Source organism: Sinocyclocheilus rhinocerous, unplaced genomic scaffold (assembly GCF_001515625.1).
Source record: "Sinocyclocheilus rhinocerous isolate Xijiao unplaced genomic scaffold, SAMN03320098_v1.1 scaffold401, whole genome shotgun sequence".
Taxonomy (NCBI): domain Eukaryota; kingdom Metazoa; phylum Chordata; class Actinopteri; order Cypriniformes; family Cyprinidae; genus Sinocyclocheilus; species Sinocyclocheilus rhinocerous.
The window spans coordinates 245,657-259,733 of NW_015624202.1; the positions used below are offsets into that span (position 1 = coordinate 245,657).

At 35.2% G+C, this 14,077-nt stretch overlaps 1 protein-coding gene across 1 annotated transcript in view; it reads left to right on the plus strand.

Annotated features, from left to right (window-relative positions):
• The window catches only part of LOC107738627 (integrin alpha-11-like), a 50,918-nt gene that overhangs the window by 33,532 nt on the left and 3,309 nt on the right, over positions 1-14,077 (plus strand). Inside the window, exons 14-27 of the mRNA XM_016550409.1 lie at positions 496-699; positions 824-954; positions 2,261-2,427; positions 4,003-4,142; positions 6,175-6,285; positions 6,365-6,450; positions 7,419-7,617; positions 9,268-9,366; positions 10,134-10,210; positions 10,379-10,462; positions 11,199-11,289; positions 11,428-11,541; positions 13,340-13,423; positions 13,713-13,823. Coding sequence (XP_016405895.1) covers positions 496-699; positions 824-954; positions 2,261-2,427; positions 4,003-4,142; positions 6,175-6,285; positions 6,365-6,450; positions 7,419-7,617; positions 9,268-9,366; positions 10,134-10,210; positions 10,379-10,462; positions 11,199-11,289; positions 11,428-11,541; positions 13,340-13,423; positions 13,713-13,823 — 1,698 coding nt within the window. The remainder of the gene's footprint in view (positions 1-495; positions 700-823; positions 955-2,260; positions 2,428-4,002; positions 4,143-6,174; positions 6,286-6,364; positions 6,451-7,418; positions 7,618-9,267; positions 9,367-10,133; positions 10,211-10,378; positions 10,463-11,198; positions 11,290-11,427; positions 11,542-13,339; positions 13,424-13,712; positions 13,824-14,077) is intronic.

Below are 14,077 nucleotides of genomic sequence, written 5' to 3' on the forward strand. Positions count from 1 at the left end.
ACTAATTATATTATATTATATTATATTATATTATATTCATGGTTTAAATTTAACTTTTTCACTCACCAGCCAATTTGGTTACTACATTTTTAAGTTACCGGCCATTCATAACTTCTATTAGCCAAAAAAATAAATAAATAAATTACTGAAATAAACCAACAGCTTGAGGCTGTCCACAATGGATGTGACAAAGCGGGCGCTGCAAATCATTTGAACGTTGTGTCAGTACATCATAAATAGAACGAGTCAGCAGTTTACTGTCGGGGATTTGTCGTGTCGCGCCGCATCCAGTGTAGACCGCATCACTGATTATAATGGATCAACTGATTATTTTAACAAAAATATGAACCTCAAACAAACGTCTGAGATGGTTTGGATGCCACGAGGTCATGCGACAACATTGTTGCATGCTTAAGGTTAGTATACTAGTATTCGGTTCTAAACAGCCAATTGAATGAATATTTTCTTGTCTTTCTTTCTCTGTTTATTCCGCAGGGCTCTTTTATACCAGATGGGACTCTTGGACCATCAGAAAAGACCCATGATTCTCGGTTTGGCGCGGCCATGTCCACTCTTCCGGACTTGAATGGCGACGGCTTCAGTGAGCTGGTAGTGGGTGCACCACTGGAGGACAATCACAAGGGAGCCATCTATCTCTTCTACGGCCAACAAAACAGCATCCAACCCAAATACAAACAGGTAAGACTCAACTGGGAGTCACTGATATTTAATAAACATGATTAAACGGCATTCCAGAATATAAGAACAAGTATGACCTTTTGCACCTTATTTGTTCATTTTTAATTCTTGTCACTCATCTCAGAGAATAGCCGCTGGTGACATCTCTCCAGGTCTCCGTTATTTTGGCCGCAGTGTGCATGGGATGATGGATGTGAATGGAGATGAGCTCATAGATCTGTCTGTGGGCGCTTTAGGCGCCGCAGTTCTGCTTTGGTGAGTTTACACACTTCACATAGGGCAGGTTAAGTTAAGAGTCATACTTACGAACCAATAGCTTAACCTAGCACCCATTTCCAGAGCTGTGTCTTACAGGGTTATTATAGTTAACTAAAACTAAAACCATAAAAAAAACTTGAAATCAAATAATAAAGCAAATTAAAAAATATATATATATAAAAAATAAAAAAAAAATCTTATTATATTTCAGCTAGTTGCCAAAGCAACATTTTTAATTTTCATTAAGTTTAACTTGATACAAAAATTTTACTAAAATAACTCAAACTGAAAAACAGACACAACTAAATTACTTAAACTTTAACTAAAATTAAAACGAAAACAGAGAATCCAAAAAGAATGAATATGGTTTTAAGATTAATTTTAAAAAATCATAATTTAAAAATATAACTGGATCTCAAAGATGCTAAAATAACACTGGCGGCTTGAGCCATCATCACTTGTGAAAATAAAAATATATAAAATACTGTACGAAGTATTATTATAATACACTATAATTCCACAAATATTCAAATAGAGTTTTAATATGATGTAAATGGATGTGAATGTATAACACAGTGTTATTTTAGTATCATTGATATACTAATTATAGTTTTTATTAATATTTTGAATTAGCTTTTTATATATTTTCCATTTTGTTCTGTGTAATTTTTTTAAGGTATGTTTATATAGATTTAATTCATTGTTATTTTAGTTGTTATTTTATTACATCAAGTTAAATTAAATGAAAATGAGAAATGTCGCTATGGCAACTAGCTGAAATAAAAAAAAATGTGTGTGTGTATATATATATATATATATATATATATATATATATGTATGTATTGTATATGTTTTGTTAAAAAATGTGGGTTTTTTAAGATTTTTCTTTATAGCTTTGTTTCATTTAACTTTTTACTATTTATTTCAAGTAATAATTTTCTCAATGGTTTAAATTGTAGCTAATGATAATAATCCTGGTATCACATAGGAAGGAAAAAAATCCCAAATGAGGTCTCTTTAATACTGTATCATAATTGTTTCTCATAGACAGCAGTAAGATTAAATGGAGATAAATAAGCAAATATAAAAGTCTCTTGCTTACAAAAAAGACCATTGTAATCTCAACATGAACTCAAATCAAGATCAAAAGATCTTTAGCTCTATATTTGTAATATGTGTTATATATAACATAGTTTAATCTCTTTCAGCTTGTATTTCTCGTTTGAGATTTTAGGAGAAACGAAAATGATTCATAATTGAAATCTCCTGAGGCAGTTTTATAGCTTCATGTGTTTTCAAACAGGTCTCGCAGTGTCGTCCGTGTGGGGATCGGCATTCATTTTGAGCCTTCGAAAATCAATGTTTTTAATAAAGACTGCGTCCGAGGAGGTCGAGAGGTGTCATGTATGTTGGCCACCGTTTGCCTGAACATCACGCCGCGGACACCGATCACAGATCCAAAAACAGTCGGTATGTAACTGGACTCTATCTGCAAACCTGAAAATGACTGACCAATCAGATGGCTGAATGATAAATGCACATTTGTTGTATTTTCCAGCGTCCCGTGCCTTTGAGTAATGTCTTTCAGATGTTTGCTTGAAAGGTCACTCCTTAATATTAGAACAGTTTTTCCTAATGCATAAAGCCTCCGGCCAAAGAGAAAACACTTTAATCCCAGCATTTAGAGCGAGAGGAGTCCTTGGAAACCATCATAAAACTGTGTCAGGCATCCCCTACATTTCCCATCTGGAACTTATCAGATCAGGACAGAACATAAATGAGTCTGAGAGTCACAAACAGACAGATAGCATTCACCTTTTTATGAAAATGCTGGCTAGTTTCTCCAAAAATTAAAAGTCTGTCATTTATTCTTCCAATTTTTTCAGCAGAACACAAAAGGAGATGCTTAGCAGAATTTCGCTTAAAAATATCCAAATAAGAATACCCGAAAGTGGCCTAAAATGGCTTATATTTGGGTTCGTTCCCAACAAAATAAAGGTGCTTCACGATGCCACAGAAGAACCTTTTTGTCTAAATGGTTCCATAAAGAACCTTTGACATCTGAAGAGCCTTTCTGTTTCACAAAAGGTTGTTTGTGGCGAAACAAGGTTCTTCAGATTATAAAAAGGTAAGAAAGAGATGGTTCTTTAAAGGACCTTTGACTGAATGGTTCTTTGTGGAACCAAAAATGGTTCTTCTATGGCACTGTTGTGAAAAAAAGAAAAAACCTTATGGAAGCTTTATTTTTAAGAATATAAGGTGCATTACGAACCGGATTTGCTCTTGTAAAATAACTATATATTTGAAAATGGATGCATAAACAGAGATGTTGCTATTGTTGAGATTGAGATGTTGTTTTTCTGTTCAGCGCCGAGGTACAGCTTTGGTTTCGAGGAGAGCAGATATTTCCCCAGAGCCGTGTTGGACAGCACTGAAAAGCCACAGCCCCGAGACGTCACCCTGCGGCCGGACTCGGATTACTGCCAGCAAGTGTATTTCCATGTTCATGTGAGCCACTTTCTGTACATGTGTTCACACTGCAGTCACTTTTATCCATTTCAGCTCTTTTTTTAATGAATCTAGCATCTATATTGAGGTCTAAAAGTTTGGGGTCAGTAAGATATTTACAGTATATATATATATATATATATAGTTCAGTCATGAAACTCTAGATGGTGCAGGCTGACGCCACAGAAGAACCTTTTTGTCTAAATGGTTCCATAAAGAACCTTTGACATCTGAAGAGCCTTTCTGTTTCACAAAAGGTTGTTTGTGGCGAAACAAGGTTCTTCAGATTATAAAAAGGTAAGAAAGAGATGGTTCTTTAACCGACCTTTGACTGAATGGTTCTTTGTGGAACCAAAAATGGTTCTTCTATGGCACTGTTGTGAAAAAAAGAAAAAACCTTATGGAAGCTTTATTTTTAAGAATATAAGGTGCATTACGAACCGGATTTGCTCTTGTAAAATAACTATATATTTGAAAATGGATGCATAAACAGAGATGTTGCTATTGTTGAGATTGAGATGTTGTTTTTCTGTTCAGCGCTGAGGTACAGCTTTGGTTTCGAGGAGAGCAGATATTTCCCCAGAGCCGTGTTGGACAGCACTGAAAAGCCACAGCCCCGAGACGTCACCCTGCGGCCGGACTCGGATTACTGCCAGCAAGTGTATTTCCATGTTCATGTGAGCCACTTTCTGTACATGTGTTCACACTGCAGTCACTTTTATCCATTTCAGCTCTTTTTTTAATGAATCTAGCATCTATATTGAGGTCTAAAAGTTTGGGGTCAGTAAGATATTTACAGTATATATATATATATATATATAGTTCAGTCATGAAACTCTAGATGGTGCAGGCTGACGGGTTGTTAATGTAACTGATGATATTCAGAGAGTTAAACAACTTGGCACAAGCTGATTGGTTCATGCTGCATATGCAACCAATGAGCTTACTGCCTTCGCCATATGCATTGGCAGTAGCAAGTTCCTGTACTTGCTTGCAGCAGCAGCAATAATCTACAACAACAGCAATAACCAACAGCAGCAGCAATTCAGCAGCAGCGTAGCAGGTCTATTCCGCCAAGACCAAATACATTAACATTGTCATATCCATCACCATGCTAAAATGTTCCGAGAGTTGTCATGATTGAAAAAAGAAAAAAAAAAGAAAATGTATTTTTTTATTTATTTTTTGTTGAATACTTTTTTCAGCAAGGATGCATTATTCATTATGCATTTGATTTCATAAAGTCCCCATGAAATCAAAATGTACAATATTTATTTTGTTAGTGCACATTGTTAGTCTTAAAGTGAACAATTAATCCGTGCAAGTTAATCCTCTGAAAAAATTAGTTTGTCTTGGTAATCTTTAATCAAAATCTGATCATTTGCTTCCGCTCCGAAATGGCACTCCTGCTCTGATGACGTCAGTTTGACGGCTTGGGCAGAATTTGCTTAACCACGCCCCTTCAACCATTCGTTTTTTTTGCGAGTGAAACACGAGAGGAGGAGCTCAAAAATAAAACCCCGCCTTCTACTCAATATTCCGTTTCAGTTAGAAATACGTCACCATACTGAAATAAAGTCGGCAGCAACTTCCGGTTCACACGGACTTTAAATTGATTAGAAGTGCCAGTAAAGACATTGATAATGTTACAAAAGATTTCTATTTTAAATAAATGTTGTTCTTTTGAACTTTCAATTCATCAAAGAATCCTGAAAGAGAACGTATTACGGTTTCCACAAAAATATTAACTGTTTACAATACTGAAAATAATCAGAATAATCAGTTGTGTTGTTTTTTTTGGAGCAGAAAACCAGCACATTATAATGATTTATTAAGTATAATTTGACACTGAAGACTGGATAATGTGGTAATGATTCACAAAAACAGTTATTTTAAATGGTAATAATATTTCACAATTTTTTAGTTTTACTGTATTTTTGACCAAATAAATTCAGACAAATTTTGTCCAATGCTGCAATTAACCAATCAGATTCAAATATTCCAGAGGATTAATATGCAATAAATTTCTTGATTTAGAAATGTCCACTCCTGTCATACTTGATTCACATTTACAGCAAATATTTCACAGTTTCTACCCCACTAGTAGTTATTTAATATTTGATGATCACATGTGGTAATATTTATGAATATGAATTCATTTACAGGAATATTAATGTTATGTAAACTGTTCAATGCAAAAAATTAAATACTCAATATTTTTGTCTTATTTTCCAGTAGAAATATCTAAACATTCTTAAATCAAGGTACATTTTTTTACTTTCTTAAAATATTGAGTCAGGAAAAATTTATAAAAAAATTAAGTGCATTTACTGTATGCTTAAAACAAGAAAAATATCTCCCCATGTGGTTTTAAACGTAGATATTTTGGCATTATTTTTATATTTTAGTAAATATCTTGATTTAGGAATGTTTAGATATTTGTACTGGAAAACAAGACCAAATGTGACCCTGGACCACAAAACCAGTCATAAGGGTAAATTTTTCGAAATTGATATTTATACATCATCTGAAAGCTGAATAAATAAGCCTTCCATTGATGTATGGATTGTTAGGATAGGACAATATTTGGTCGAGATACAACTATTTGCCCAGCGACTTAAGACTAGTTTTGTGCTCCAGGGTCACAAATATGCAGTAAAAAATCATCTTTGCAGAGCTGAAATGGTATCGTTCTGTTTGTTTACACAGGAAGTGACAGATTACACACGACCCCTGATCTTTAGTGTTACCGTAGGCCTGCAGAACGCAGATGAAGGGCCGGTGCTGGACGACAGGTGGCCCACCAGTCTGCAGTCAGAGGTCAGACACACAGACAGACAGACAGACACATAACACTTTTGTCTTGCACCTTTTCCAAATGACATTTCTTTCTCTCCAGCTACCATTCTGGAACGGCTGTGATAATGATGATCAGTGCATTCCCAACCTCGTCCTGCAGAGCAGCTCTGACCTATTAGATCGCAGGTTTGTCCTCAAACGCACATTTTAGCTCTTCCTCGCACACTGAAACACCTCAGTCCTTAAGCAGGGTCTTAAAAAGTCATAATTCATAAATTAAAAAGGTCTTAAATTGGGTATAAAGTCTTAAATTCATACACTGCAAAAAGGATTTTCTTAGTATTTTGGTCTTGTTTTCTAGTATAAATGTCTAAACATTCTTGAATCAAGATGCATTTACTTGAGAAGCAAAATGACAAGATAGTATGTCTTGTTTTCTGAAAAAGTAATTGTATCATGATTTAAGAATGTTTTGATATTTGCAATGGAAAACAAAACTTTTCATGGATTTTCTTACTCAGTATTTTTGACTTGTTTTCCAGTATAAATATCTAAGCATCCTTTAATCAAGATAGATGCAAAATGAAGATATGAAGTCATGTTTTCTGAATAATTGAACACAATTAATGCTTAAAAGATGAAAACAATCTGTCAGTGGGGTATGCAAAAACTTTGCTATGAATTAGGTACAATTTTCTGAACCTGTTAGCAGATATTTTGTTCTTATTTAATCATAAACTCACTTAATCTTTGATCCATTTCTCAGAAAACAAAACTTCTTATGTCTTCATTTAAGAATCTTTAGACATTTGCGTCGAAAAACAAGATGAAGAACATCACTTGTTTGCATCGTGAACAGATAGTACAGTAAAAGTTTTTTTCCCCCATATTCTAGTGGTTGGGAACCGAGCTATTCAAGTTAAAAACTACAGTATTTTATTAAATTTTTTGTAAAAAGAATTAAAAAGTAATGCAAATCTGTTGGAAGTTGTATTTTCAAACTTTAAAGTGTTACTAATATGACTCATTGTCTACTCTCTATGCATTTACATTTTGAGAACATATTGTGTTCCCCTCAATTTATTCCTTAAAAAGGTCTTAAACAAGTACCTTGATGAAACCTTCAGAAACCCTGTTTTGTCTGTCTCTTTCAGGCAGTTCTGCGGGCGACGCGAGCGCTCCTCGTGGCCGCCGTGTGTCCATCAGAGGACGAGCGGCGAGCGTCTGGTGGAGGCCAGCCGGAGGAAAGTGCTGGTGGAGGCGCGTTTAGAGAACCGAGGAGAAAACGCGTACGGCACGATCCTGCACATCACGCATTCTCCAAACCTCCAGTTCTCCAGTCTGGTGCTGAAGGTTTGTTTTCTGGAAAAACACCCTGATCTGACTCTCAGCCCAGGCCTAACCTGTATTTATGAGGGTTTAGAGCATTAAAGAAGGAATTCAAACGTGAGGTGGAAGGGGTCGCTGATAAAGAGGCCAAGAGTGGAAGGGAAAGTATGAGTCAGTGTGTGTGGATCTGATCCAAAGCCTAGTGAACTTCCTCAGTGACTTCATAGGCAGCATCCTAATCTCATTGATAAGTGACTGAGCAACACATATATGAACCTGGAGCACAAAACCAGTCTTAAGTCGCTGGGGTATATTTGTAGCAATAGCCAAAAAAAAACAGTATGGGTCAAAATTATCGAGTAAAGATCATGTTTCATGAAGATATTTTGTAGATTTCCTACCGTAAATATATCAAAACTTAATTTTTGATTAGTAATATGCATTGCTAAGAACTTCATTTGGACAACTTTAAAGATGATTTTCTCAATATTTAGATTTTTTTGCACCCTCAGATTCCAGATTTTCAAATAGTTGTATCTCGACCAAATATTGTCCTATCCTAACAAACCATACATCAATGGAAAGCTTATTTATTCAGCTCTCAGATGATGCATAAATCCCAATTTCAAAAAATTGACCCTTGTTACTGGTTTTGTGGTCCAGGGTCACATACATGCCACACAAACAGCCCTAAAAGACATGTTAAAATAATTTAAAAATAGCCAAAACAAGCTATAAAATAAGCTAAAACAGCTAAGAATTAAGATGTAAACAAATCATGTTCTTATTTTAATGTTTCCTTGACAAATGCTATTTTTATTAAAGAACAACCTGAATATGTAAGGGACATTTTAATGCAAATGATCAAATTGAAATTTAATTAAATTAATTATAAAGGCTTAAAAGTTAAAGAAATAATCCCTGTAATCACAATTGACTAAAAAAGTGACTAAAAAAGTAATATAAATTCACTGGAAATAAAAAAAAACTGAAATCATGTTTCTTATTTTGATTAGTTCTCTTAACAACTGCCATTTTGATTTAATTACCAGGGTTCCCATGGTCTTGATCAACCTGGATATATGAGGGACGTTTAAAAGTGTGATTTCTAGACCTTAAATCAAATCATCATGGAAAAGTCATACAAATATTTCATATACTTTTTTTAGATAAATAAATTGATTAAAATTTTAAGCAAATACTGCTCTAAAATACTGCATTTTATCGAATAGAAATTATATTAATGATTAATAAATGGGAAATAAATCTAATTAATTCAAATTAAAAAAATAAACTCCGTAATCACAGACGAATAGGTGCTCATAACACAAAACACTGAATAAACAGCCAATGGCAATCGATGCATGTTTACATAGATCAAAAATTCAAATATTCAAACCATTTAAATTCCTAAACATTTAAGGGTAATTATGAATGAAATATGTCTTCATCAGACATATTCATGAACCAAATTGTAATATGAGTTCATGTGGACTGTAGTTCAAGTGCTAGACTGGTGCAAATAAAACTTCTAAAGTCAGTATATTGACTACTAAACTCACCTTTTGTCCATTCAGTGATTTACTCCATAATGTCTTTGGAATGATCTTCAGTTGTGGGCTTTTCTCCGCAGAAATGCATTGGTCTGAAATCGAAAATGTGCTTGTTTTTCAGGCACCTTCAGACATTGCAATCGAGTGTCCAAACTCTGATGATATGAGCCTCTACAGAACCTGCAACACCAGCGCGCCGTTCATGAGGTCCTTTGCTCAGGTGAGACGCCTCAGACCTGTAACAACTGACTAGTCTGAATATTACTGATCATTCAAGTGGTGGTTTAGTGAAGGTATCAGATGGCAATGTTATATACTGTGCTATTCAATTACAATATGCTATGGCATGATATTTATAAGATAAATGCCCAAAAACATGGTATTGCCACTGATGCCATTTTATTTCCATTGTAGCATTTCCAAAGACATGCATTGGTTCATTTGGGTACTTTTTAGCTCGTGAAGATGCGGTCAAAAAAATGCTGCTGCTGATTGCTTGGAAAAATACATGTCACATGTTCCAGTTTTAGAGAATGTTGGAGTCGATCTGTGACAAAACAGAAGCCCGAGGTTGTTAAAAAGATGTCCGTAATCCTCCTGACATCGACTGAAGCCACAGAACGGAAAAACTCATCATGTAAAATCCCTTAATTCTCTTCATATGCAAAGTTTCTGATTCTCGTGCGCCATGCGTGTTTGATCAGTCTGTCTCTCAGTGGGATTGTTCCTCAGAGAGTTTACAGGTACATTCTGTGATGAGTTGGTGTTTCTGTGTGGTTTCCTGTGCTCTCGCTGGGCTGGCGTCGCCCCAGACTCTTCCTTTGACTACTTGAATTCCACTCATTTCACAATGCATTGCACCTTCTGTTCAGATTCGGTACAAAGCAGCAATTGCAATTAATCACAGTACCGCCAATTAGACGACAGCACGTCCTTTAGTTGTGTTTTGTGTTTCGTTTGGCTTCACATTTTGTTTCATTCATCCAGGTGTATTTCCGACTGGAGTTTGAGTTCAGCAGATCTGTCTTCTTGAACTACGTCCAGATCACTCTGAGGGTCTCCAGGTGAGGTCGTGACCTTTGAACCGATGAGAATCTCTTCTGAGGATTTTTTTTTTTTATTGATGTATAATATGAATGTAGATTAAATTATTATTCATTTTGAAAAAAATTATGTTGGCTTAAGAAAGCTATAGATTTTTTTTTTAGATTAATCTGTCTGTTTCATTGCAGTGAAGGTGAAGAAATGTCTCCAGAGGACAACATGAATGACATATATCATAATCTGAAATATGAAGCTGATATTCTTTTCACAAGGTAAGCCAGTAGCGGGAAACTCACAAAGAAATGTCCAAAAGTCAAGTGTATATTATATTATATTATATTATATTATATTATATTATATTATATTATATTATATTATTAAAGCAATAAGCCCGTGAAGCCGTATTATATTATATTATATTATATTATATTATATTATATTATATTATATTATATTATATTATATTATATTATATTATATTATATTATATTATATTATATTATATTATATTATATTATATTATATTATATTATTAAAGCAATCCTGCACTTGAGTCCTTGCTTCATCTCCCCGCACGCACCGTGACTATATATATATATATATATATATATATTTCCATTTTAATTTAAAAAAAAAATTATTTTAGCCATTTTTTTTTTTCAGTTATAGTTATTTTTGTGTGTGCACAAATGTAACTATAACTGAAATAAAATTGCTAAAATTTAAAAACAAAACTTTATTTTAAATTAAAATGTAAACAGAAAAAAAACTAATTCAAAATATGAATAAAACTGTAATAATAAATTTTAATTTAATAAAAAACCTGAATGGTCCAAAAACAGGACAAAACGAGGATAAAAACTGCATTCCTTTTTCTTCTGATTTTTGAGGTGAAATATGTCACAGACGTGTTCTTGACATGTTTTGTGAGATTCACCCTGAAATATCTCAAAGCTAATAAGTGATTATTTAATATTGAGTCATTCACACTGTGAGTCTTTCTTTCAGAGATTCCAGCCCGTCCCGTTTTGAGATCAAACCTGAGCTTGGCCAGAGCCTCCCTGTTGGGACCGGACCGCCCTTCAATCTCTCTTATCAGGTGGGCTCCTCACATCCAAACCAGGTTTTAAATAATACTCTCCAGAATGAATCAGAGCACACACGCTGTGCATCTGGACAAAATGAATATTTTCCTTGGACTTCTAAGATGTTTCTCCTAAAACTATTTGTTTCGCAGATCCAAAATCTCGGCATGTTTCCCGTATCTGAGCTTCTCTTCACGTTAAACGTCTTCGCTGTGACCAGAAATGCAAACGCTCTCCTGCACCTCTCAGACTTGGATATTGATCAGGTGCATTTTTTTGTCTTAATTATGTTTACAGATTTTTCAATTAATCAAATTTCAGCCTCAAACTACGAACTTTGTTTTTTTTTTTAAAGAAACAGTTCATCTAAAACTGAGCATTGTGCAATTATTGTTGTAAATGAATCCTTTAACTGCTTCCAGAGCTTGTTATTTTGCCTGTTTCGTAATGCAAGCAATCTGTTTATCCAGTTTATCTGAGTTGGCACAGCTCAATCAGTAGTTGTTTTAATGAGTGCTGTTCTTGTGTAAATCCTCATCTGTTTTGTTATGAAGAATGACTTGTGGCGTGTGTTTCAGGGGATAGTTCACCCAAGAATGAAAACGTGCTGTTAATTTACTCACCTTCAGGCCATCCAAGATTGCTTTTCTTCAGTAGAACACTAAAGAAGAATTGTAACTATTTAGCACCAAGGATTTTTAGCCCTTGGTGATTCATAAAATGCATCAACTGCTGTCCGTTTTTAAGAGTAAAAAAAGGAGCACAAAATTAATATACATGGCTTTTGACAATATATTGAGGTCTTACGAAGCGAAACAATCAGTCTGTGCAAGAAAGTGAATATTATTTACAGGATTATAATCCAGAGCCTTAGGCAAAAGGTCTGAAATGATGTCCGGTTCACAAACGAATCATTCTGTTTTATTTAGTGTACTGGATGAATCAGTTCACCAAATAGGACTGAAGCATCTGAAACCGTTTGTGGCTCAAGCAGCTCAGCTCTACAAGTTACTCAATCAAAACTCACTTTCAGATGCCTGACAGTCACTGAGACTCAAAATCAGCCAAAATACCAGCGTATCTGATCCTGTGATGAATGAATCATTCATCCAACAGTCACTGATCCGAGGAAACAGTTCGACTCGGACTGAAGAACTGATGAGCCGCTGATGTGCGCATGTGTGAACCGAACACTCGAATGAAGGAGAGAAATAAATGTTTTTATGGTTTCTCTTTGTTTATGTGAAAAGAAGACAAGTTTATTCACTTTATATGTTTTCGATATGTAAAACATCCACATTTTGCATCATTGGTAGGTGCTTTAATAATATTTTTGCTTTTTCAGCGTTGAGTGATTGCGAAAACAAAGTAGTGAATTGATCCAGTTCATTGAAACAAACTGTCAGAAAGAATCAGTTCGCGAGATAGAATCAAATTTCCCCAGGATTACAGTGGTGTTATAAATAATGTTCAGCTTCTTGCACAGACTGATTGTTTAACTTCATAAAACCTCAATATATCATCAGGAGCCACGGGAATTCATTTTGTGTTGCCTGCTATGCATTTTTTTGCCTCTCAAAGTGATGGTAGCTGCTGACTTGCATTTTATGAATCACCAAGGATCACAGCCCTGCTGAAAAAAAAAACAATAGAAACCATCACAGAAACTTCTAATGGTTTCCACAACAAATTCCATTACAAACCATCAACTTTTAACCATTAAAAATGGTTTTCTGTAGTGTGTTTTGGGACATATTCCATTAAGATTTATTGGTTTTAACAAGCCACCAATAGAAGGTGACCAATTATCAGTAGAAACCCAAAGGGTCCATTACAGTTTCCATTAAAGCCAATACAAATCCCATTATAACCAGTAAAACCATTACAAATTTTGTGATGGTGTCTATTTTTTTGTTTTGTTTCAGCATGGAGTTTCAGCTAAAAATCTTATTTACTGTTCTACTGAAGAAAAAGATCTTTGATGGCCTGAGGGTGTGTAAATTAACAGCACATTTAAATTTTGGGGTTAACTGTCCCTTTAAGAGCACTGTTTGTTGGTTTCAGACGGCTGGCTCACACTGCAACGCTCCACGTGTCATTACCGCCGGCTCGTCCTCTCAGGAAGATCTCTCCCTCAACCCACACATGGTAAACGTTTTACACATCGTCCAAACTTAAAAGTTGTGTGATACACAAATTGCATCCATCTGCAGAGAAACAAGCAACAGAAGGTTAAAGTGATGAGCTTGATGAAAACAAACCACCCAACCTGCTTGATCACTTCCTGTTGGCTAAAGATAACACAAACATTTGTTTGGAATCTATATGTGCTCCAAATTGGAAATGAGTCACTTACAGTTTCCTCTCTGGCACATTCAGTTTCCAAGTGATCAAAAAGTATTTCGTATAATTCATATTGTGTTATTTGTGTTCACAGAATGCATCCACCAGCGACACGTTATTAGCGCAGTGTAGAATCAACCTGTTTCCCCAAGGAGACGTTAGCATCACCGCGACAGGATGGCTCAATCTGCATTCTTTATTAGCTGTGAGTATCTCAGACATGCGGATAATTAATAATTTATGCATTGAGCAGACGCTTTTATCCAAAGCGACTTGCAGTGCATTCAGGCTATACATGTTTTACCAGTATGTTGGCGGCTCCTGCCAGCCAGTTGAAGATTGAACCCCCTCTCAGTATGTGTGATCCCTGGGAATCGAACCCACAACCTTTGGCGCTGCTAATGCAATGATCTGACACACACACACACACACACACAGAGACAGACAGACAGACAGAGA